The following is a 25,131-nucleotide window of genomic DNA, read 5'->3' as shown; positions in this document are numbered from 1 at the left end:
TTTTTTTTTTTTTTATTTTCTGTTTTCCTTCACTACAGTAATTCAACCGTCTTCCCAGAAGGCTATGATGTGGAACAGTCATCTTGCCAAGACTTCATCAGCAAAAGGTCTAGAGTAGAAATGTGCTTTATAACCCTATGTTACCCTGAATGCATTGTAAATGTCAACTTTTTAGAAAAAAAAGAGCCCACATGCCCAGAAATGCCGGCTCCCACGTGCCTCCTCCGATGCAGCCCACTGTGTGCGGGAGCGCTGGGCTGTAGGATCCACCTGCCTCGGGATCCACGGAGCTGGGTCCCCGCCGCACCTCGCAGACCCCACGGCCCTTCCGCTCCGCTCGGCCTCCACCACCCTGGCCTCGAGCTGGAGCCGTTCCAAGGGCAACGGCCGTCCCTGTGGCTGGGCCGCCGGCTACGCAATGCTGTCTGTCTTGCTGATCCTCTCAGGCCTGGGCCGGCTGACCTCCGCGGGCCCGCGTAAGTAAAGAGTCCTGCAGGAGAGGACGCCGCCTTTCCCCTTTCGCCTTTCGCAGGGCAGAGAAGCGCAGGCCAGGCTGGGGAGGGGGCCTCAGAACCGCTCACAAGTGTCGGATCACAGGCTGCAGCGGGAAGCGGGGATGCCGGATGGGGTCTGGGACCTGTAGCCCACACTTCTCCCACGCAGGGCTGAGGTCACCAAGCCCTGAAGTGTCCTTGGGCAGAGCTAGGGTAAACCTCCCACGCCTGCAGGAGCCGTTTCCTGGAACTGGACAGTGTGTGTGTGTGTGTGTGTGTGTGTGTGCGCGCGCGTGTATGCGATGGAAGTTTAAAGAGTGATGAGAAAGGACCCTGTGACATGAATACACTGGGAATGTTCACATATGCTTTTCCTCATGCAGATTCTGAAACACCAGTTCTGCAAATTACAGTACCACGGAAGATCCAGACAAACACCAATGATGGCGATGTTTCAGAAACGCATGTAATTAAGAGATCACCTTTTAAAATTATGGTGTTTTCTTTTCTCTGGACTACATGGCCCCAGTCGATTCATACATATCCCTTTGTGAAATTTTGTTTGTGTTCTAATTTACCGTACTAAGGAGTCATTTGGTCTGAATGACAGCAAGAGTTTGATATTTTTTCATTTCTCAAGTAATATATGAATGTTAGATAACTGTTTTAAAACAGAGATTTAGAAAAAGAATCCCCAGATTCCTATAACATAAAGGAACCGTATTCAGTCTACTGGGTTCTTTTAGAAAATATGTACATTTAAATCTGTATTATTATATAGTTGAGGTCATACTAATATTTACCAAGCAATATGTTTTTAATATGATAATATATAAAGACTATCTTCATGCCTATACATGTGCATATAAATCCTTTGTAAAAATGAAAGTAATGTCATCTTTCATCTGATTAGAATAGGAAAGTAGGTATGTTGTAAAATTAAATTGAGGTAATACAGAGAATGCTGAATAAAGTGAATATCCACACCAGTCTCTAAAAATAATAAATTTATACTAAATGAATATTTAGAAACATATGCACATGCACACATATATTTTCAATGATTATATATGACTGTAATTGACTTTTTCATTTATTTATAAATATTGGATTTACTTTTATGATAATTAATATGGCTCTGTCATTTTTATGACTTCCTGATATGTCATATGGATGTAACATATATCTTATCAAATTTTCAATTTGTAGTTTCATAAAATTTCTTTGATAGTTGTTTATGTAGATCAATGGGCAAGCCATTAAATTTTTTTATAAACATTGCAGAATATCTTCCAGAAAAGTTACTTTACATTTGACTCTCATTAACAAACAATAATGATATATATCTTTTTGAACTGTCACCAGGCTTTGTTCAGTTTTCTCATCTCCACTAACACACACAAACACACACGCACACACCACTGTGAGAGATAAGCATTATGTTTTAGTGATGAAATATTCAGCTTACTAGGAACATTTAACAATTCTGAAGTTGTATAAATTTAATAAAATGCATTCAGCACCTATAAAGTGAAAATTCATAGCTCTAGAGGAAGAAATTGTGAAATCCATTTCCATAGTGAGATCTTAAAATGTTTTCCTCGAATGTTGGTTGACAAATCATAAAAAAATTCATAAAGATAAAGAAAATTTGAACAACAAAAATATTTTTATCCAATGGACATATATAGAACATGAACCCAGTGAAGTGAATGTATTGTTTTCTCCAGTTCTGATATGTTTTAGGACTCACTAGACTCTACAGTTTATCGCACATGAATCCAAGAAACATTCACTGTGAGCTCCCTGTTTAGAAACACAATCTCTGTGTTCCTGAAGCTTACTGAGTCTACCAACAAAAGAACTACAGGAGAAATGTTGGCTTTCAGAGAACTCAGCTGAAATCTTTCAGTGACTCTTTAAATAGTCAAGCAGGGCTTGTCAAAATAATTAGGCAAACACTGAGGAGGCTCCCTTGGCCAGGGACGTTTTGAGCCCTGAAAGCCCATTTTAAGTATCACTCCCTTTGTTTTGGACAAGAATCTGAAATATCCAGACGTGTAGGGATCCCCAGATCTAAAGATAGAGCTTTTCCAATCCAGCTGTAATTTAGCTCTATGCCACTGTAGGTAATGTACATTCTTCTGAAGAATGTATAAAACAGTCAACAAAATTGATGATAGTGAAGAAAGAAAATTAAAAATCAAATACTGGTAGCATAAAACTAATTATATGGTAACAATCAATTAGGATAAAACTTAACAAGGAATTCAAAAATGCATTTAGCAATTTGTAGACATACTTCTATATATTTCACAGGGTGAAGAAGAAATAAGTGATAATGGATATTACACAATGCATAATGAGTAAGAGTAAATAAATTACATACATACATTTGACATACACTTGAAAATTGCATAGGAATATAACTAAAAATATATAAATAGCCAGTATTTTACCTGACAACCCTGTCATTCAGAAATGAAGGATAAAAAATACCCTGTACAAACAAAGGCTGAGGAAGTTTATTACCACCAGGGTTGCCTAATAAATGCTAAAAGGAGTTATTTGAGCTAAAACGAAAGGAGGCTAAATTTTAACAGGAGCACATATGAAAGTGTAATACCCACAGGCAAAGGTAAATATAAGTCAATTTCAGAATACTATAATACGGTAATAGTGGTGTATGAATCACTTATAACTCTAACATAAAGGTTAAAAGTCAAAAGTGTTAAAATAACTATCACTACCATAGTTAATGGATACAAAACATAAAAAGATGGAAAATTTGACATAGATAACATAAAATTATGCATATGTGTAGAAGTAATAATGCATAGTTTTTGTATGTGATTAAAGTTAAATTTCTAGAATCTTAAAATAACCTGATATAACTATATGTTTATGTAAGCCTCGTGATAAACCATGAAACAAAAATCTGTAGTAAATACACAAAAATTAAAGAGAAAATAATCAGTAGATACCACTGCAGGATAATATCAAATCACAGAGGAACACAGCAAGAGAGGAAAAATGCACAAAACAACATATAAAACAGCCAGAAAACAATTATCAAAATGGCAATAGTAAGTCTTCATGTCAATAATTACTCTAAATTTAAATGGACTATAAACTCTCCAATCAAAAGACCTAGAGTGGCTGAATGGGTTAAAAGTATCCAAAGATATGCTGCCTGAGAGAGACACACTTCAACTTTAAGAACACGCAGGGGCTGAAAGTGAAGGGAAAGGAAAAGATATTGCATGGAAATCAAAATCCAAAGAGGAAAGAAATCTCTATGCTTTTATGAGACAAAAATAGACTTTAAGTCAAAAACTGTAGCAAAAGGCAAAAAAGTCATACTGTAATCACAAAGGGGCCAGTTAATCAAGAAGATACAACAATTTAAAGTGTATATGCACCCAACACAGAGCCCCCTAAATGTATAAAGCAAATTTAAACAGAATTGAAATGAGAAATAATATTGACAGAGGACTTCTATACCCCAATTTCAACCATGGATAGATTTATATAGCAGAAAATTAATGAGGAACATTTAGACTTAAACTACACTTTAGACCAAATGGACCTAAAAGACCTCTATAGAATGTTCCATCAAATAGAAACAGGGAAAAATTGAAAACTCCTAAATAAGTGGAAATTAACCAACACCTTCTTAAACAACCAATCGGTCAAAGAAGAAAACAAAGGGTGAAAAAAAGAGAGTAAAATAACCATAGATAGAGGAACAAAACTAAGAGTTATATTTTTAAAAAGATAAAATTAATAAACCTTTAACAATATTAGGAAAAGCAGAGGACTCAAATATGCAATACCAGAAATAAAGGAGGAGACATTACAATTGACATCACCAAGTAAAAGCATCATGCTATGAACAATTTTATGCCGACCAACTGCATAACCTGGAAGAAATGGACAGCATCCTAGAAACAATCTATGAAGACTGAAAAATGAAAAATAGAAAACCTGAGGAGATCTATAACAAGTAAGACTGAATCAATAATCAAAAATCTCCTATAAAGAAAAGTCCAAGACCAGATGACTTAACTGGTGATTTCTACCAAACATTTTTTTTAAAAAAGAGTAAATAACAATTATTCTCGGAGTTTTCCAAAAAATGGAAGAGGAAGGAGCACTTCCAAACTTATTTCGTGAAGCCAGTATTACAATATTACTCTAATACCAAAGTTGGACTGAGATACTCCAAGATGAAAACATGAGCCAATATCCCTGGACAAAGATGAAAGTATCCTCAATAAAATACTACCAAATTCAGCAGCACAATAAAAGGACTGTATATCATGATCAACTGGGATTTATTCCTGGGATTCAAGGATTGTTAAACATATGCAAATGAGTACATGTGTATGCCACATTAAGAGAATAAAGGATAACAAACGTATCATCATTCCAATAGATAAAGTAAAGGCTTTGGACAAAATCCAGCATTCTTTTATGATAAAAATTCTCAACTAATTGGGTATAGAAAGAATTTACTTCAAAATAATAAAGGCCATAAATGACAGGCCTATATCTGACATCATACTCAATATGGAAAAGCTAAAAGCTTTTCTTCTAATATCATGAAAACTACACTGGTGCCCAGTCTCACCACTACTGTTAAACATTGAACTCCATCTTAAAAAAAAAAAAAAAAAAAAATTACCTGCTTGTAACAAAGGCCAGGCAGACCACTCCCAAAGACCACTTGGAAGTGCATCCCCGACAGCAATCCTCACTTCAATTCAAGTTAAGTCTTTAAAATTGTATTTTGTGTCTCAGCTTCTTCCTGTAGGTCTTTTGACCCCTGCTGGCCAGGGGCACTCAGTGTAGGCCCAGTGGAAGCCAGAATTCACATCCTCACCCAGGGACCCAGGAAGCCCCCCTTGCAAGTCCCTCTCACGGCTGGGCTAGGCCACCTGTTTGCCCATTCCCACAGTCCCCTGTGCATTTCCACCAGGAGACTGGGCTATTGTAATTTTCAATACCCTTGTCTGCCACCCACACTGCACCCAGCAGGGCTGAGCCTTATTCTCTCTGCTATCTCCAGTACCCACTGCTTAGGGGGCCTTTGTGAGCATATTCTGAAGGAAGAAAGGGAAGGTGGGGGGAGGACAGCCTGGAAAAGATAAAGAGATCAGGTTGGGCACAGTGGCCATGCCTGTAATCCCAGCAATTTGGGAGACCAAGACGGGCAAATCACTTGAGGTCAGGAGTTTGAGACCAGCCTGGCCAACATGATGAAACCCCATCTCTACTTAAAAAAAAAAAAATTAGCTGGGCATGGTGGCAAGCACCTGTGGTGTCAGCTACTAGGGAGGCTGAGGCAGGAAAATCGCTTGAACCCCAGAGGCGGAGGTTGCAGTGAGGCAAGGTAGCACCCTTGCACTCCAGCCTGGGCAACAGAGTGAGAGTTTGTCTCAAAAAAATAAATAAATAAAATAAAATCGGTGTGTATGTGGCTGCATTTCTTACATAACACCTCACATTTATTCAAAGAAATCTGAGACCTGCCGCTGCCTTGCTCTAAGGAAACAAGCACAGGAAAACTAAATTGTTGTATGCCATCAATGGCAGAGTGTGCAAGTGACAGGAGATGTGGTGCTTTCAATGAAGAGGCCAAAGGATGGGGACACTTGGAAAATCCCAAGCCAAACTTGAGCTGCCAACTACAGCCAAATGGAGTATTGCCTTCTCCAAACACATATGGGACTTAGATGGCAGCCACTGGTCTTAAGCAGGGAAGACCTAAGTCACCTCAAGTGTCCTATGAGAGACCACAGTCTTTGCCAAGGGAGAGGAAGTGCCCATGCAGGCCCTGACATAAAGCCCCTCGGTCAGGAAGTCCTTCTGACCTTTTCTTGGATAGCCCTTCCTCGACAATTAGATGAGAGAAACTTGCCTCTTTGCGAGATAAGACTAACATTATCTTTGGACTTCACCATAGGTGGAAGTTGCACCAGAAGGATTATTCAAGAAGAGAAAATAAAATGCCTCCAAGTGAAATTGTCTATTATCAGAAGACATGATCTTATACATAGAAAATCCTAAACATTCTATATGAAGAAAAGGTTAGAACGAAGACATGAATTCAGTCAAGTTGCAGTATGCAAAAACCAACATAAAACCGATCAGCTGTGTTTCCACACACTGATAGTAAACTAGCTGAGGAACAATTTTTTTTTAAAAAATTACTTATAATAGCATCAAAAAGAATAAAATATTTAGCAATACATTTAACTATGGTGGTGAGAGATCTGTACATTGAAAACTACAAGCTATAAATTGATAAGAAAAATTGAAGAAGACAGAAACAAATGGAAAGATATCCCTTACTCGTGGATTAGAAGGATTAATATTGTTAAAATGTGCATATTACCCAAAGCAGCCTCCAGATTCAATGCAATGATGCAATGCCCACCAACATTCTGATGGCATTTTTCACCAAAACAGAAAAAAACAAATCTAAAATTCTCATGGAACCGCAAAAGACTCAAAATAGTTAAAACAATTCTGAGCAAAAACCCTGATGCACCATCACATTTCTTCATTTCCAATTATATTACAATGAAATCACTACCTCATAAAGATATTTGCACTCTCATGTTCATTGCAACATTATTCCCAACAGTCAAGATATGAAAGTAACCAAAATGTCCATATACAGATGAATGGATAGAGAAATTGTGGTATGTATGTATTTATATATGAAATAGAATATTATTCTGTCTTTAAAAAGAAGTAGATTCTACCATTGTGATGACATGAAATAAGGGAAAGGACATTATGCTATGTGGCATAAGCTAGACACAGAATGAAAAATTCTGCCTGATCTTACCTATATGTGGAATTTCAAAAATTTTCATACATAGAATTGTGGAGCAAACAATGGTTACCAGGGACTCCGTGTGAGGAGGAGGGTGCAGGGGCAAATGTGAAAATGTAGGTAAAAAGGTACAGAGTCGTAGTTACATAGGATGAAACATCTAAGAAATCTAACGTACAAAAGAACTGTAGTTAACAGTAAGATGTTTTATACCAGTAATTTGCCAGTAAAGTAGATTTTAGGTACTCTTACCACCAAAACAACAACAAGGAAAATATAAAAGAAAGTAACTATATTGGAATGATATATATTTTAATTTGCTTGACTGCCAAAATCACTTATCTATTTCTATATCAAGATAAGACTATCAAAAACTTATGTTGTATACTTTAAATATATACAATATACTAAAAGTAAATTATATATCTATCATAATCAAAATAGTATGGCATTCATCTCTGGGTATATGGATAAAGAAAATGTAGATTGATAGATGATCGATCAATTGATCGATAAAGAGACAAACAATAGAAAGTATTCAGTTTTTAAAAAGAAGGAAATCCTGCCATCCATCATTTGTAACAACCTGATTGTACCTGGAGGACTTTATGCTAAGTGAAATAAGCCAGACACTCAAAGACAAATGCTGCATTATCTCACTTATACATAGTATCTTAAAAATAAAGTCAAACACATAGTGACAGAAATTAGACGGTAGTCACCAGGGGGTGGAGGCGTGGGTGAAAAGAGAAGACATTGGTCAAATATGTTAAAAATTTATTAATTTCTTATATAATCTTATATAATGTTATAACTTTCAGTTATAAGATTAATAAATTCAGAAGATCTAATGCACATCATGGTCACTATAGTTAATAATAATGTTTAGTTGACTTAAAATTTGCTAAGAATAAACCTCAAATGTTCTCACCACATATGATAAAATGGTAACTATGTGAGGTGATAGATATAGTAATTTGATTGTTTTAATCATTTCACAATGTATGTGTATGTTAAAACATCATATACATCTTTTACACACTTTAAATAAATACAAAACTTGTTTTTCAGTCGTAGCTCAATAAAGTTGAAAAAATAAAATTGCCTTAAAAGGTTGTGGAAACGAAAGGAATTTTTATTATTGATACAAATATCAATTTATCATGAAGGTATCACCATATTTAATCTGTTTGGAACACCATACTAAATCTATCTGAACCAGAAACCTCCATTAAATGGAGGAGCTTCTAATTAAATGTGGGCTGTCCCAGAAAGCGTGACTTTGTGTAAGATGACTCTCTTGAGCTAAGGCGAGAGCCAAAGTGGGCAGGGAGATGAGGATTGCCTGTGGGTAGTACCTCTGGCAGCTGAGCAGTAAGTCTTTTATTTTTAACTGGGAACCTGTGCTGCATTATTTCATTTTCAATTTATTTGTGCTGAGAGCTGCAAAATAGAACAAAGTTAACAAAATTCAAGTTTCTTCAACTGTTTTCTCAGCATTTCTAAACATTATCCCCATTTTAAATTCAAATCTCATAATAATATATGCTAATGATTAATGATCTGAGTTTTGAAATTTAGACTCCTTGTGTTTATTTAAATTACAATTAATTCTGTTGTACGTTCCAATTTTGATACATGCAGGATATAATCTACATTTGTATGAATGAATATATGTTTCAAGGAACTGTGACGTTTAACTTTTGAGAAGTTAGAATCTCTACCAATTACTTTCTCTCTGAATATTTTGCTACAGGCCACTTATTCCATCAAAATTGAGGGGAAACCATATACTTTCCTGCTTGAAAAACAGTAAGTTACCATTTTTTTCATTCATTATTTTTAGTGTCTCAGATTTTGACAATCACTACCCTAAATTGAGCTTAAATAAGAGACTGAATATTAGATTCATTTAACATTTTATATCTTCTCTGTGATTCATTTCAGTCATCAATTTCAGGTTGTCATTTTGAGACTGTTGCAGGGGGGCACTCTGCCTTTTCCTAGGTTCCAGAAGGAAGGAAGGAGGGAGCTGAATTTTTATAAACTTGCGAAGGACTCTCATTGCTGTTTTATGACACTAAGAATTTTGGGGTTGTTTTTACCAACATCATGAAAACATCATGTAAACTAACATCATGTAAAGTAACATCATGAAAACTAATGTAAATGATATAAAATCTATTGTTACTTGTTAACAAAGTATAGAGCCATAAAATTACAGTTGATCTAAAAGAAAACCTCTTTTTGAAATCTGGCAGACCTACCTATTACTGTACATACCATTCTGTGTTTTTTCAGTTATATTATTTATTTATTTATTTATTTATTTATTTATTTATTTATTTATTTTTATTTTGAGACAGAGTCTCATTCTGTCACCAGGCTGGAGCACAGTGGCATGATCTTGGCTCAGCCTCTGCCTCCTGGGTTTAAGCGATTCTCCTGCCTCAGTCTCCCAAGTACACACGCCACCACACCCAGATAATTTTTGTATTTTTAATAGAGTCGGGATTTCACCAGGATGTTCTCGATTTCCAGACCTCGTGATCCGCCTGCCTCGGCCTCCTAAAGTGCTGGGATTACAGGCATGAGCCACCGCACCTGGCCTATTTTATTTTACTTCATTTTATTTTATTTTTGAGACAGGGTCTCACTCAGTTGCCCACGCTGGAGTGCAGTGGTGCAATCGTAACTCACTGCAGCCTAGATTTCTTTAGCTCAAGCCATCCTCTCGCCTTGACCTCCCAAGTAGCTAAGACTACAGGCACACACCACCATGACCCACCAATTCACTTTTATTTTTACTTTTATTTTTAGTAGAGATGAGTGGTCTCCATATGTTGCCCCGGCTGGTCTTGAACTCCTTAGCTCAAGCAATCCTCCAGGTTTGGCCTTCCAAAGTGCTGGTATAACATGTGTGAGCCACTATACCTGGCCCTAGCTGATTATTTTAAATTCATTAAAGCATCCACACATTTTTCTGATTATACTGGTTATTGTTCTTTCTTATATTCACAATATGGTATCAAAAAGCAGCAAGTTAATATAGAGATAAGTCCATTTCATTTTAGATGTTTGTATTGAAAGTAAATTTTGTTTAATTTTATTATTCTGGAAGTTATTTTTTAATTAATGATATAATTACAATGAAGTGTCATTATTTTATTGAATTAGGTCATTTTACACCCACATTTCCTGGTGTATTTATACAATGAATCAGGAACATTGTATGCAGATTCTTCATTTTCAAAGGTAAGTTTTGGTTTCTGCCAAGTAAATTTACATTTTTTTATGTGGTTAAGGTGCCATTGTTGGGGAGGAAATGAATGCTTTATGGCCCACATAATTATTGAGAAAACAGATTACAAAATTAAATATAATGTGGCAATTATTATGAAAGCATATTGAATAGAACTACGTTTTTAAAAATCTGGAACTTAGGAATCATTTCTCCAAAAAGGACATTTAAAGTATGTCTGGAAGTATTAGTAGGAGTTTTAGAAAAAAAGTTTTAGGAAGCAGCGAAGACACACTGAGAAGTTTCAATCGATATATGAGAGGGCCTGGGCAGTGGAGAAAGTGGTAGACATTACCTTACAGAAAGACCCCAGGGAACAAATGAGAGTGAGGATACGAAAAAGTAGACAGTGTACCGAACCTTAATAGGTCCAAATGTGAAACCGCGGAATTGGAGTTGTAGCAGAAAAACTTTTTTCTTTTTGGTTTTGTTTTTTTGTTTGTTTGTTTGTTTTTTGAGACAAGGGCTCACTCTGTCACCCCAGTGCAATCTTGGCTCACTGCATCCTGTGCCTCCCAGGCTCAGGTGATCCTCCCACCTTAGCCTCCCGAGTAGCTGGGACTATAGGTACACAACACCACACCCAGATAATTTTTGTATTTTTAGTAGAGTCGGGATTTCACCATTTTGCCCAGGCTGGTCTCAAGCTCCTAGGTTCAAGTAATCTGCCTACCTTGGCCTCCTAAAGTGCTGGGATTGCAGGCTAAAAGACATTAAAGAGTCAAGAAAGTTTTGAAATTATATGAGAAAGTTCACTTTACCCTGTAAGATATTTATTACACCCTGTAAGGTATTTATTACTCTGTAAGACATTTATTCACGCGACTGGGAGGAAGTGAAAGGCAATGACTGGTCACACTCTATTGCTGAATTGGAACTGAGAGATGACGAAATCTACAGTATGGTAACTGGTAAAGGATTTTCCCTCCCTACCAAATTACAATTCGAAGTCAGAAAAAAAAAAAAAAAAAAAATTACGTGAGACACTTGTTGTGAGCCATGTGACAATAGGCCGATTAGGAATTTTGTACCTGAGAGAATGTAAGCACAGGAGGTGAATTTCATGTTTAAGTTTGCCCCCTACTGTAGATAGTCTGCACCATAGCATCCAGACATGGAACCAAGCAGAAATCTGAGAGTTTGGAGTTTAAGGTTGCTGATTACTGTTGATTTTTAGGTTTTCTATATTTTGAATATGTCCTTTGTCAAACATGTGCTTTGCAAATATTTTGTCCCTGTCGGTGATTTGTCTTACTTTTCAAATGGTCTTTGCTGATCAAAGAGTTTTATTTTTGATGAGGGCTAATTTATCAACAATTTCTTGTTATGATTGGCTGTTTGCATGTCATACCTATGGACTCTACATAACAGTAGTTTCTGAAGACTTTCTGGGGGTTTTTTAAGTTTATACTTTACATTTAATTCTTTATCTATGTTGAGGTAATGTATAAGGTGTGGAATTTGGATCAAAGTTCAGTCTTGACTAGATGTATAATAGTTACAACACTATATTTTTAAAAGGCTATATTTCTGCTTTGAATTGCTCTTTTAACTACTTTGTCAAAAAAATCTGTGGATCTAGTGTGGATATATGTCTGGGTTGTTAACTAGAGTGGTTTTTCCCACTTTATTATTCTTTCTTAAACTTTTTAAACTTCTATTCTAGATATTTTGCTTTTTTATGTAAGATTTAGATAAAGCTACTCCATGTGCAAAAAAAAAAACTTGCTAGGACTATGATAGAAATTGTGTTAAATCCATAGATCAATTTGGGGAGAACTGACATCTTTACTATGTTAAGTTTTCCAATTCAAAAACACAGTAAGTCTCTCAATTTATTTGGTCTTTTACATATGTCTTTCACTAGTGTTTTTGTTATTTCAGCTTTCAGATCCTATACATTTTTTAGGTTTATACCTAAGTATTTCATTTTATTGGAGCAACTGTAAATGATATTGTGTTTTAATTTTAGTTTCCACGTGTATACTGTTCTAGTGATGCAATTCATTTTCTGGGTTTCATCTACTATTCTACAATCTTGCTAAATTCACCAATTAGTTCTAAAAGGGCTTTTTAATAGATGCCTTGAGATTTCCTACATAGACACGTCTTTAACAAATATAGACAATTTTCTGTCTTCATTTTCAACCAGTATGTCAGTCTGCTTTTCATTTCTTTGCCTTGCCTCACTGTAATTTAATAAAATGTCCAGGACCATGCTGAATAACCATAGTGAGGGCATTCTTCGATTATTCTCAGTTTCCTGGAAAACATATTCAGTCTTTCATTGTGAAAAAATAATTTTAGCTTTAGGTTTTCTTATAGTCTCTGTATGAAGCTGAGAAAATTCTCCTCTATTTCTAGCCTGCTAAAAGTTTATTTTGTTCTTTTTGTTCATTAATGGCTATTTAGTTACAGAAAATGCTTTTCTACATCAGTTGATAGGATTACAAGTTTTCTTTTCTTTTTTGGTCTTTTGGCATGTTGGATCGAATTGATTTATTTTTAAATCTTGAAATAGTTTTGCATACCTAAAAAATTACAACCAAGTCCTGGCATGATTAATTATAATTTTTTTTACACATGACTTATTATCTTGAGGTTTCTCTCATCAGTATTCATGAGAGATAATGATCTGCAAGTTTTGTTTTGTACTGACTTTGATTTTTGTGTTAGGGTCATAATAATGTATGGATAAGATCCTATAAAGGAAGCTGAAATTTGCTTTTTCTGCATCTATTAATTTCATCCTGTAAATTGTATTATTTATTATATAATATAGTGTATCACATTAATTGATTGTCTTATGTTGAACTACTATCACATTCCAGAGATAAACCCCACCTGGTCATAGTGTAGGACACTTTTAATATTCTGTTGCATTCAGATGTTTTGAGACTTTTCCATCTATGTGCATCAGGAATATTGGCTTGTAGTTTTCTTTTCCTATAATGATTTATGTGGCTTTGATGTCTGGCTTCGTAGGGTAAGTTTGGAAGTGTTTCCTTTTTCAATTTTTTGCAAGAGTTTAAGAATGGTTGTTGTGGCATTGATTATTCTTTAAATGTTTGGTAGAGTTCAACAGTAAAGTTCTCTGATCCTGCTCTTTTGCTTGTCAGTAGGTTTTGATTAATCTAATCTTCATTCTAGTTGTGAGTCCTTTTAAATTTTGTACTTCGTTATGATTCAATCTTGGCAGTTTCTATGTTTCTAGAAATTTATCAGTTTCTTCTGGATTATCCAGTTTGCTGACAGAAAGTTGTTCATACTAGTCTCTTACATGATCTTTTTCTGTTTCTGTGGGATTAGTTAGAAAGTCTCTGTTTTATTTTTGATTTTATTTATTTGCATCCTTTCTATTTTCTTAGCATAGCTAAGTTTAATTGTCAATTTTGTTTCTTTTCGAAACATGAACTTCTTTGTTTCTATATTGGTTTTTCTATTTTTATTTTATTTCTGTTCTAATCTTTGTTTTTTTAATTTTCTCTGCTAATTTGGGACTTAGTTTCATCGTGTTTTTCTAGATCCTTCAGATAAACATATTTGAGATATGCCTTTTTTAATGTAGGCATATATTGCTATGAACTCTTCTCATAGTATTGCTTTTCCTGCATCCATTTGTTTTAATATTTTTTGTTTACTTTTATTTTTATGTTTTCACTTATTTCAAGGTATTTTCTAATTTCTGTTCTGATGTTATTCTTTCAGTCAATAGTTATTCAATAGTGTGTCAATTTCAACATATATGTTAATATTTTAGTTTGCCTTATACTATTTATTTTTAGCTTCTTTCTATTGGGTTCAGAAAAGACACTTCTTATGATTTCAATCTTTTTAAAATTTTTAGATTTGTTTTTTAGCCTAATATGTGATCTGACTGGAAAAGATCCAAGTGTACTTTAGAAGAAAGTGTATTCTTCTGCTGTTCAATGAAATTCCTTAAATGTTTTTTAGAACTATTTGATTTATAGTAATGTTCAAATCTTCTGTTTTCTTATTAATCTTCTCTTTGGATGTTCTATTCATTATTTATAATAAGGTATTAAAGTCTCTTGTTATTATAGTATTGGTGTCTCTTTCTTCCTTCAGATTTATTTACATGTTCTAATATTGAGTGTGTACATATTTATAAGTAATCTATCTTCTTCAGATATTGACCCTGAAAAGTGTCATTTTTTCTCTTATGATGGTTTATGTGTTAAAATCTATTTTCTTTGATATAAGCATACAAATCTCTGTCCCCTTTTGCTTACCTTTGCATAGAATTCATTTTTCCATCTCTTTACCTTCATCCTATATGTGTACTTAAGTCTCAAGTGAGTTTCTTATAGATTTTGTAAGAAATCTATAATGCTTGTATAGCATTCTTTTGGCTTAATTTTCTTTCAGCGCTTTTAAAAAATGTCTCATCCCACTCTCTTCTGGCCCAGCATGGTTTCTTCTGACAAAAAAAAAAAAAAAAAAAAAAAAAAAAAAAAGGCTGGTTCACAGTCCTATGGAGTTTCCTTTGTATTGCGACAAGTTGCCATTTCTTCTGTAGCTTGCAAAATTCTCTTTGTTTTTGATCTTTTAATGTTTGATTAAAATAGATCTAGGTGGCGGATATCTTTGGGTTCCTGGGAAGAGAGTGACCTAATCTCTCTACCAGCTTTTAGGGAGTCTAGTTTTGCATCCTCCCAGCGTGTCTTCTCTATATTAGTTTTCTGATTACCTCACAAAGGTAATTTCCCCATTAATTTGCTGAATTGGTATGCTTGTGGGGAGAAGAGTGTCCTGGGATCCTTATTCACATCTGAGCTGTAATAATATTTTTAATATTATTTAATATTTAAAATAATATTTTAAATTATTTATAGTAATAATATTTTAAATATTATTTAAACCCCATTTTTTTCTTTTTAAAGTATAAATTATAGATCTTCTGCTATTGTTTTACAAGTTATTGAGACATCATACACTTTTCAGCCACTTGTCCTCTATTTTGTAGGTTGGGTATATGGAATTGAATTCTCCTTAACCTTGGTGATCCTATCCACTGTCATCTGTACTCCAGATTATAGAGCTTATTCAGTGATTCACTTGTTTGTTTATTATATATTTCAGTTCTAATATTTTCATTTGTTCCCTTTTTGGCTTCTATTTATTTCCTAAGATTTTCTGTTATTTCATTTATTTCAAGAGAATTTGTCATTATTCATTAGTGCAATTTTTATTACTTCTTTCAAATATTTTTTAATATCCTATGACTCATCTCAACGATGTCATCAGTTGATTTTCTTTTCTCATTCCTGTTGGGATATTCCTGGTCCTTGTTATAATGAATTATTTTGATTGTATCCTTGACATTTAGTCAAGGCTCTTGACCTTCTTTTAATATTCTATTTTAGAAGACAGTCATTCAGTTTGAGCTTTGTTTTACTGGAGTCCACTGTTCCAATAACAGTTTTTCTTTACAATATTATTCTGTTGTGTTTCATTGTTCTGGCTGCATTGGACCTTCTGCTGCCTCTTAAGCAGTTAAGCTAGAGGTATAAATCGTACTTCCGTGGGCCAGGTAGTGTTTCTGTTTGAGGTGGGTAAGGAAAGATCCATAGGATGGAGAACATTTATCCTGCCTTTTCTCCGCTACTAGATTTCAGTGTGCTTGATTCTATCTCTGCTGGTGACCCTGGTTGAAGATAGCTCCTATCTGAATGATCTTTTTCTACTTACAGTAGGGAAAAATGGGAAGTAACTCCTGAGGATCGTTTTCTCCTGCTGGGTGCACAGCCGGAAGCTATTGAGTCTGGATTACTCTCTACTGCTGGAGAGAGGTTGGGACCTGGCTTGCCTTCTACCTCTTTGTGAGGGGCTTATAGATTCAGATCCTCCTGGCACCACCGCAAGTGCAGGTGACTGCTGCTGTTGCTGGACATGGAGCAGGGTATGGATTTCCCTGCTTGAGTTTGATAGTCTTGATGGTGTGAGTGTAATAGGCACATTGCTGTAAATGTGTGTTTGGGTAGGATTGATTGGTCCACTTGGGCTCTGATAACTGCTACTGGGGTAAATTTGGCCTACCAGTGTCAGCAATTGGGAATAGAAATTATGAAAATGTTTAGGAGCTAATAACATAGCAGAAAAGAACTGAGAGAAAGAGATTGTAGATTAATATGGAGATTCAATACCTGATAAATAATATTATGATAATGGTTAAATATGAATTCTTGACAATATATAGGAAGTAAAGATGAGAGCTAGGACTTTGTTTCCAAATCATTTATGAATATATCTTTCTGTATTCCTTTTTAGGGTCATTGCTTTTACCAAGGATATGCTGCAGACATTCCAAAATCAGCTGTGACACTACGCACCTGTTCTGGACTCAGGTAATGGCATATTCCAGATATGTACATTGAGATTTTATGTGAGCCTTTAATTTCCAGAAACTTCCTGAAGGGCAGAATAAATACAGAGAAATATAAACTTTATTTGCTTAAATACTTTTCTTTTTTACGTATTCTTTTGATCTTTTTTTCTATTCTCTTTTTCTCTATCCCAGGCTGGCAAGCATAAAATGTATTCAGAAAAAAACTCTTACTAGCATAAAGTGTATTCAAATGCACCAATAACATTTTTATTTCTTTTTTGTATTTGAATATCCAGAGGATTATTGCAGTTAGATAATATCAGTTATGGTATTGAACCATTGGAATCTTCACCTACATATGAGCATGTAGTTTATCGAATAAAAAATGATGCTATTGGTCATTCCTCCTTTCAAGAAAATTACCCTGTGGCTCAATATATAGATCAGTCCTACAGGATTCTTGTCAAGTCAGATGTGAGTATTCTCATTTATGAGTTCTTCATCGGTCTTGCTGTTGATAAGGCTATTCACAGCGAAATTCTGAAATTTGACACATTTGGAGAACAAATTTAAACTGATATTTATGATATTAAAAAGTTCAGTTGTAGGATATTTGTTTAAAGCATGTATTTGTTTATTCAGATATTTAGAAAATGTAATCGTTATAAACACACATAATTCTAAAGCATCATAACCTGTTTCCTTAATTGCGGGGATTTTATTTATTTTATTTTATTTTTTGTATCTTACTAAGAAAATTATTACCAATTTGATCAAATTGCTTTATAAGTTTTTTGGCACATGCATTTTTTTTATTTAAAGGTGTTATTTTCATAGAAAATGTAAAAGTGAAAAGGAGGCAAGATAATACACTAGAAATTGTAGAAATTGTGTGAAACCTCATTGTTTAAAGATAGTGCTCTTAATATTTTGATGTAATTCTTCCAATTGTTCTAAATACCAATTTATAAATTGTGATGGTGTATACATTACTCACTAATATAAGTTTATACTTAAAATGGACATATTTTATTGAATGTAAACCCCAATAAAGTTAACATGAAGAAGTAGAAGTACAAACACATGAAGAAAATAAAGGCAACATTTGGGGAAATGTTTACGGATGTTAGTTCACTTTGAAGATTGGTGAGGGAGTGGTGTGCTACAGAGTACATAGTAATGTTAAAAGGGGAAGGAAATATGGGATTTTCCTCATTTCAGTGACTTTTGACAATTCTAATTATCAACAACATAAAGTAAAATGCTTCTGATTTTCTTGTAAAATTTGTAGTTGGAATCCCACCTGCTAAGTGTGTTCCCATCCTCTTGTGTTATTACTTATATCTATATTCGTGTATCTGTGTCTGTGTATCTATCATCCATCTGCATATAGATAGATAGGTAGCTAAATGGATGGATATTCTATATCTCACTTGTGAGTGTGTGTGTATATGTATTGCGCATGACAACTGCAATGTAAAAATTTTGAAAATGTGCTATTTAATTCATGTCCTCTATTTCACAGATAAATTCAGGTGCCATGCTATCGAAAAGAACTCTGAAAATACAAATCATTATGGATAAAGCCATGGTATGCAATATCAGTATGTTTATTATATCTTTGCTTTTGTTGAAATTCAGAGAGCATATGAATAAAAAACTCTCAACGTTTTCAATGCAGATATATTTTAATCTGTTTGAATGTGTGTCTCAGTCTAGCAGGAGATAAAGAAATGTTTTCACTTGTCTTTATAGTGACATGGGGGATCAATATTTATATATTGATTTCTAAATCGATATCAATTGTCCCAATAATGTATAACTTCATGTGGAAGGGTTCCACCACACTCTAATCTATTGTAGCATATCTAGCTGCAGATACTTTTAGATCCACTCCAGTTGTTGATTGAAATTCTTCAATCTATTTCTATTTTTAAGTGAGTTATTTTATTACTCAGTTGGAAATCTTTGTTATTAAATATTATCCCTCAGAAGATTACTTTATGTTTTATAGTCACTTACCATCTCGGATAGAAGTTCTGTATCTTAAAAATGGGAAGAACCATAGAATGTTGATTTTTTTCTCAAAAGAATTGATAACTATGGATGTAGGTTAAATCATACTTTACTATTAGTGTTCTTACATCCCATCAATTGTTTGCTTATTTGTTTCTTCTTTCCTACACTTGGAGCAATGGGTTATATTTAACCTTTATTTTTTTTATTTATTTATTTTTTTGCTATGCTTCTCTTTCCAGTCTCCAACCTTAGTAGTTTCCCTAGGGATTCTGATTAGTATTCTTTACTTATCATGATCTAGAATTAATGTTATACCACTTCATTAATAATGTAAGAGCCTCAGAGCAGTAAAATTTCATTTAACCCTGGTAAGTCACTATGATTCTGTTTTAAATATTTTACCTCTCCATGTGTTATAAACTGAAAATAGATTTTAAAATTAAATATTCAATGATTTTAAAAGAAATTAAAGAAATAAAAGTATTATACATGAATATGTATTCATAAATGTTCATACATATGTATTTCATATATATTTCAAAAGTATTTCATATATATGAATATATATGAAAATATATATATACACACACACACACACACATACGTTTTTCACTTGCAGAGCTTTTCATACCTTCTAGTAGGTCTTAATGTATGATATTTCTCTTTAGCCTGCTGGATTCTCCTCAGTTTCTTTTCATCTGAAATTGTCTTTATTTCATCTTCACTTTTTAAACATTTCTTTTGGAAATAATTTGAAACTCTCAGAAAAGTTACAAGAATAAAATAATACAAAGAGGACCCTTATTCTCTTTTCTCACATTTATTAATATTGTATCCCATTATCACTTGTGCACTCTTCGTTTAAATTTGAAAGTAACTTGTAAAGCTCATCATGAAGCTTTACTCTTACATTCTTTAGTGTGTATTTGCCTAGAATAAGCCTATCATCTCATATAACCACAACAGAGGTATCCATTTCATTAAAAATAGCATTGTTAAAATATTTTTATCAAGTCCACTATAACTTAGTTGCATTGTATTCAGATAATGTGATTTAAGTGACACTCTGTTTCTTATTCAAAGATGTGTTCTATGGCCTGATATTGGTTAATATGAATCAATGTGCATAAAACTTTTACTTGTATTTGAAAAAAAAATACATATTCTTATTGTTGTATATAAGCTTCTATTCTATATATGTATATTTTATCCAACATTCCTTTGGGTTTTTAAAGTCTTGGGTATCTTTCCTATTAATTTTCCTCTTAATTTATTTGTTATTAAGAGACCTATGTAAAATATCTCAGTATGATAGTCAGCTTCTATTTTTAATTGTGTTAAATCTTGTTTTATATATTTTGCAGCCATGTTTTTAGTTATAAGCAAATTTAAAAGTCTCCATCTCCCTGATGAATTATTTTATTAATACGTTGCAATAAGCATGTCCATTTTTTGCCCTTAAGTTTTATTCTTATCAATGTATTATGTTAGTTAATATAATTATCACATAACATATTTTTTCTTTTGTAGTATTTTCCTGATGTTAGATGATGTGTTTTCATCCTTTGATTATTAATATTTCTATGTACTTATATTTTATGGGTCCTTTAAATTTTTAATTTGCATATAGTTGTTTTTTCATTGTCTTTGTCATCTAGTGTTTGGTCTGTTGATATCTTGTGATTATTGATATATAAACACAAAACTGATATACTGATATGTAATTGATTGATATATAGTCTCAAAATTGATATTTTGATATACAATTGATTGATATATAATCACAAAATATCAACAGACTAAACAGTAAATAAATGACAAAGACAATAAAAAACAACTATATGCAAATTGAAATTTTAAATTAATTAATTAATTAAATTTTTTAAAAGCTAGCTACTTGGATTACAGGCGCCAGCCTCCACACCGGGCTAACCAGTAGGTTATTCACTCTTCATACCTTAATACTTTGACTTTGAATTTCTTTATCTGTAAAGAGGAAGATAATCACAATTACCTCATTTTAATATCATTGATTAATTTATAAAATGCTAGGCCGATGTTTAAAACCTGGTAAGCTTTCATATATATATGATATATTTTAATTTCATATATATATGATATATTTTAATTCTATTTAGGGCCTCTTCAATTGACCACTGAGTTACTTTTACATTTATATTTAAATCCACTTAAAATGTGGTAGTTAGTTGTTTTTAACTAATGATTAAGAAACAAAATTTGTCTTTCAGTATGATTATATGGGCTCTGCGGTGGCAGTTGCAGTTGAGAAAGTTTTCCAAATCTTTGGTCTTATCAACACTGTAAGTATTTATATTTTATATTTAAGTAAGCAATATAGCAATTAATGAAGTAAAATTGTTTGTGTTTGTGTACATATGTATAGCATTTACATTTTAACAAAAGTAAAATGTAAATGTAGCCCAACCACTAGTTTTATCCACCAATGATTTTATCTTCAAAAAATAGTAAATTAAATATATTAGCATTAGATATTGAGAAGTAATGTCATATTTATGGTTACCTAAAATTGTAAAACACTTAATTTCTGTTCTCAGATGTTTTCCCAGCTTAATGTAACAGTTATGCTGTCTTCCTTGGAGATCTGGTCAGATCAAAATAAGATTTCAACAAGTGGTCATGCTGATGAAATACTACAGCGATTTTGCCTTGGAAACAAAACTTTTGTTTCAAAGGTCTTATGATATGACATACTTATTAATGTAAGTACTTTATTCATATTTAGAAAGGTTTGATCAAATTATCTTAGCTATCATAATTATATATAAATTTTATATAACAAAAAATTATTAAAAAGCTATCTCAAACTGTATTGGTGAACTGTAAAATATTAAGATTCTAATAACCATGTAAGACACTAATTAAATCATAGTAGCTCATAGTAACCTGTTTAATTATAGAAAAGTAATAAGCTGAAAATAGAAAGTCTTGTGATAAAACATGATACCTCTCTGTAAAGACCTTCTCACTGGTAAATAATTGAAACTATCACTTTAACATTACATAAATATAAGTTAATTCATTGAATGCAATAATTGCATAAAATGCTTCTTACAATATGAAATATTAATAAAAAACTAAAACAGACTACTTTATTCTCCCTGTGGTTTCCTTCTGGTATTTCTATACTGACCTAAGATATAGCTATTTACCTACTTGGTCTATATCTTTCAAAAGTCTTTACATATTTTTATTTTACTAACTTGATTATTTCATATGCAAAAATCAAAAACCCAATTTAAAGACCTTAGGCAATATGTGGAATATATTTATCAATGTATTGGAATAAAGAGTCTCTAGGATTGCAGAGAAATATCACACTATAAATATATAAGGATAGTTTCTACACCCTACCTCTCTTTCTCTTCATACATCTGATGAATATTTTATCTCTATTGCTTTCAGTCCTACCTTTCTTCACACTTTTGGAGTTAGTTTACTACATACAAATTACAGCAATAAACACTTTTGACTTTTATATCATGGAATTAATTATATCCTTCCAGTGATGATTAATTTTTTGAAAGAATCAGGCACTGCTAGGTTTTGGGCTGTGTATTAGATAATGTTAAACAACTTTTAGGACTTAACTTTGTATGAACTATAGGGGATACCCAAATCTTAATGACTGAAAGCATAAGACATTATACGTAATTTCTGTGTTTTGGAGAAAGCATACTTTTATATAGAAATCCAACTCATAAAATGTGAGTAAGTTATTGCTATTTTGAAATACACATATCCACAAGAAAAATTTCATTATTCAGTTATAGGAACCATTCTACTTATGTGGGAGCAACATATCATGGAATGGCATGTGATCCAAAGTTTGCAACAGGAATTGCTCTGGTAATCTCTCACACTGTTTTGATAAATCTTTGGAAACTGTATTTTTAGATTTGGGAAATCAAATGTAATTTTTCAAGAGGTTTCTTGCTGGGAGTGAAAACAGGTAACATAAAATGTATAACTCTAGCCATTTTCAAGTGTACAGTTTAGTAGTGTTAAGTATATTCCCACTGTTGTGAAACAAATCTCTGGAACATTTTTTTAAAAAAAACTGAAACTCTATACCCATTAACCACCTGGAAACCACCATTTAACTTTCTGTTTCCATCAATTCGATAACTTCATATTCCTCATATAAGTGCAGTCATACAGTATGTTCTTTCTGTGACTGGTTTATTTCATTTAACATAATCTCTTCAATGTTAATCTATGTTGTAGCACGTGACAGAATTTCCATTGTTTTGATGACTGAAATGTATTTAATTGTAAGTATATACCACATTTTCTTTATCCTGTCATCTGACAATGGATGTCTAGGTTATTTCCATATCTTGGCTACTGTATGTAATGCTGCAATAAACATGGAAGCTCATGTATCTCCTTAATATTCTGATTCTATTACTTTTGGATAAATACTGTCTTAACAATCAATTTTCTATCACTTATTACAGAATACCTTAAACTGTGTAATTTTAGAGAAATTTATTCCTTATAGTTGTGGAAGTTGCAAAGTCTAAGGTAAAGAGGCCACATCTGGTGAGTGCATGTGGCTGATGAAAATGCTGCAAGGTGACACAGGGCATCACGTGGCAAGGGACCTGAGCATGCCAGGTCAGGTCTCTCTTCCTCTTCTTATAAAGCCACCAGTCTCATTCTTAGGATAGCCCGTTTATACTTTAATCCATGAACGGATTCATCCTTTCATGAATTTCTCTAATTTCTCTAAATTTTTTAGTAGTTAAATAGTTTGAGGTTTTAGATTTAAGACTTTAATTCATTTTTATTTGAATTTTGTGTATGGTGAGAGATAAGAGTCTAGTTTAATTTTTCTGCCCATGGATATCCAGTTTTCCCAGCACCATTTATTGAAGAGACTGTTTTCTCCCCGGTGTATGTTCTTGGCACCTTTGTCAAAAATGAGTTCACTGTAGCTGTGTGGATTTGTTTCTAGGTTCTCTATTCTGTTCCATTGGTCTAAATATCTGCTTTTATGCCAGTACCATGCTATTTTGGTTACTGTAGCTATGTAGCATAATTTGTAGTCAGGTAATGTAATTCCCCCAACTTTGTTATTTTGGCTTTGCCTATTCTGGGACTTCTGTGGTTCCATATATATTGTCGGATTTTTTTCTATTTCTGTGAATCATGTCATCAGTATTTTGAGAGGGTTTGCACTGAATCTGGAGATTGTTTTCGGTAGTGTGGGCATTTTAGCAATATGGATTCTTCCAATCCATAAACATGGAATACCTTTTCATTTTTTTTGTTTCCTCTTCAATTTCTTACATCAGCGTTTTAATACTTTATAGTTTCCATTACTGAGATCTTTCACTTCTTTGGTTAATTTCTAGGTATTTAATTTTATTGGTGGCTATTGAAAATGTTATCACATTTAAAATGTTCTCTTCCAGATTATTTTCTGTTGGTATATAGAAATGCTACTGATTTTTGTTTGTCGATTTTGTATCCTACAAATTTACTGAATTTGTTTATCAATTCTAATAGTTTTTTCATGGAATCTTTAGGTTTTCTCAAGTATAAGATTATATCATCTTCAAACATGGATAACTTGACTTTTGATTTTTCAATTTGGATGCCCTTTATTTCTTGTCTGATTGCTCTAGCTAGGACTTTCAGTACTATGTTGAATAACTGTGGAGAAAGTGTCCTTTTCATATTCCAGATCACAGAGGAAAGGCTTTCAGTTTTTCCTCAGTGAGTGTGATACTAACTGTGGGTCTGTCATATATGGCTTTTATCATTTTGAGGCCAGCTTCTTCTATACTAGCTTTTGAGTATTTTCTTATTATTATTATACTTGAAGTTCTAGGGTCCATGTGCACAACGTGCAGGTTTTTTACATATGTATACATGTGCCATGTTGCTGTACTGCACCCATTAACTCGTCATTTACATTAGGTATATCTCCTAATGCTATCCCTCTCCCCCAACCCCCTCCCCACAATAGGACCCGGTGTGTGATGCTTCCCTTCCTGTGTCCAAGTGTTCTCATTGCTCAATTCCCATTTATGAGTGAGAACATGCGATATTTGTTTTTCTGTTCTTGTGATAG

The 25,131-nt window shown here is 33.4% G+C and overlaps 1 protein-coding gene across 1 annotated transcript in view; it reads left to right on the top strand.

Moving 5' to 3' along the window:
- Window positions 1-138: 138 nt before the first annotated feature.
- Window positions 139-25,131, top strand: part of LOC108537663 (disintegrin and metalloproteinase domain-containing protein 18-like) — a gene marked incomplete at its 3' end in the record, with an annotated part of 53,048 nt that continues 28,055 nt past the window's right edge. The window contains 11 exon segments of the mRNA XM_017885307.1: window positions 139-476; window positions 878-960; window positions 9,098-9,157; window positions 10,519-10,596; window positions 16,934-17,010; window positions 17,288-17,465; window positions 18,517-18,582; window positions 21,260-21,331; window positions 21,587-21,699; window positions 21,701-21,751; window positions 22,817-22,898. Coding sequence (XP_017740796.1) covers window positions 419-476; window positions 878-960; window positions 9,098-9,157; window positions 10,519-10,596; window positions 16,934-17,010; window positions 17,288-17,465; window positions 18,517-18,582; window positions 21,260-21,331; window positions 21,587-21,699; window positions 21,701-21,751; window positions 22,817-22,898 — 918 coding nt within the window.

This window comes from Rhinopithecus bieti, unplaced genomic scaffold, assembly GCF_001698545.2.
Source record: "Rhinopithecus bieti isolate Rb0 unplaced genomic scaffold, ASM169854v2 scaffold_13689, whole genome shotgun sequence".
Taxonomy (NCBI): Eukaryota; Metazoa; Chordata; class Mammalia; order Primates; family Cercopithecidae; genus Rhinopithecus; species Rhinopithecus bieti.
This window is presented reverse-complemented; position numbering and strand designations above follow the sequence as displayed.